Below are 1,488 nucleotides of genomic sequence, written 5' to 3'. Positions count from 1 at the left end.
GTCTTACCCTCATCTCTTAAAGTAAAACGACCCATCTGAGGAAAATCTTTAAATGTCTCCAGGCAGATAGTTCCTGCTGTCCTTAACCGGGCAATGCACACTTGATCTTGCTTCACAAAGCGGGGCCGTGTCTTGCTTTTTTCTCCTGACTTTTTGTCTATCAAGGAGATCAAGGCTGTTATCTCAACCTCCTCTATACAAGTATGAATGTGAAGCACCGCATTATAACCTGGGCAGATGATAGACTTGTGCTCAATGATCACTATCTGAACATCAAATGTGCGTCCAGAATGGCAAAGATTACTGGGTTCGCAAAGTATGAAGCCCGGAAGAATCTCTTCCTCTTCAATTCCTTTCAGTCTGATTTTGAGGTTTTCACCTGGAGCTACAAAATCAGTCTCGGCATCATCAGAAACTATTCCTAGAACTTCCACACTGTGCTTGTTTGGCATCATCACAAGCTGCTGGCCTTTAAAAATGGATCCTGATTCCAGCTTTCCTAGGACCACAGTGCCCATATCCTTGTACTTATCCACAATTGGCAACCTAATTGGCCCATCAATTGATCTGTTGAAGTTTGGCAAACTATCCAAATACGGAATAAATGGTAATCCGTTGTACCATGGACAGAAATCAGATTGCTCTTTAATATTTGCTCCAGTCAGTCCTGAGCAGGGCATAAAGTGAATGTCCTTTTTTGGACTGAAGCCAACTTTTTTCAAAAAGGGCATCAGTTTTTCTTTACATTCTTCATAGCGCTCACTGCTCCAATCTACTGTGGGATCGTCCATCTTATTAATAAGCACTATCAAGTATTTCACCCCTGCTGTTTTGGCCAACATTGCATGCTCTCTTGTCTGTCCACCTTTTTCAAATCCAGTTTCAAATTCTCCTTTCCTGGCAGAGATCACCAGCACAGCTAAATCAGCTTGAGAAGCACCACCAATCATATTGGGAACAAAACTCTTGTGGCCAGGGGCATCTAAGATTGTGAAATGCTTCTTTTCTGTTTCAAAATATGCACGGCCCACTTCCACTGTTTTACCCTTGTCTCGTTCTTCCTGGTTTGTATCTAAGGCCCAGGACAAGTACCAGGTCTCTCTATTCTTCTCCTTAGCCTCTCGTTCGTATTTCTCAAGTGTCCTTCTGTCAACCATGCCTGTCAAAAACATTATTTGTCCTCCAATGGTTGACTTGCCGGCATCTACATGCCCAATGAACACCACATTTACGTGTTCTTTCTTAGGAGCACCTGATGGTATGACCACAGATTTGGATTTCCTTATTTCCTCTTTCTCCTCCATCACTTCCTTGACACTTTCTTCTGGGGGCCCTGCATCTCCCAAAGAACCCTCAGGCTTTGCTTCACTTACTTCTTTAAGCTCCCACGATTCTTCCAGGGCCATCTCCACCTCTCCATTTTCTACAACAGGTTCTGAAAGTTCCATGGTAACAGCTGAACTCGAACCCTCCCACGACTCTAAAGGG

At 43.7% G+C, this 1,488-nt stretch overlaps 1 protein-coding gene across 1 annotated transcript; it reads right to left on the bottom strand.

The window, feature by feature from the left end:
* Positions 1 to 5: 5 nt before the first annotated feature.
* On the bottom strand, positions 6 to 1,482 carry LOC116093639 (eukaryotic peptide chain release factor GTP-binding subunit ERF3B; the record flags this gene model as incomplete). The annotated part of the gene is made up of 1 exon (XM_031375207.1): positions 6 to 1,482. A coding segment is annotated over exon 1 (1,443 nt), but the record flags the coding sequence as incomplete, so codon positions are not given.
* Between the last annotated feature and the right edge of the window lie 6 nt (positions 1,483 to 1,488).

The sequence above is a fragment of the Mastomys coucha genome, chromosome X (genome assembly GCF_008632895.1).
Source record: "Mastomys coucha isolate ucsf_1 chromosome X, UCSF_Mcou_1, whole genome shotgun sequence".
NCBI classification, from domain to species: domain Eukaryota; kingdom Metazoa; phylum Chordata; class Mammalia; order Rodentia; family Muridae; genus Mastomys; species Mastomys coucha.
This window is presented reverse-complemented; position numbering and strand designations above follow the sequence as displayed.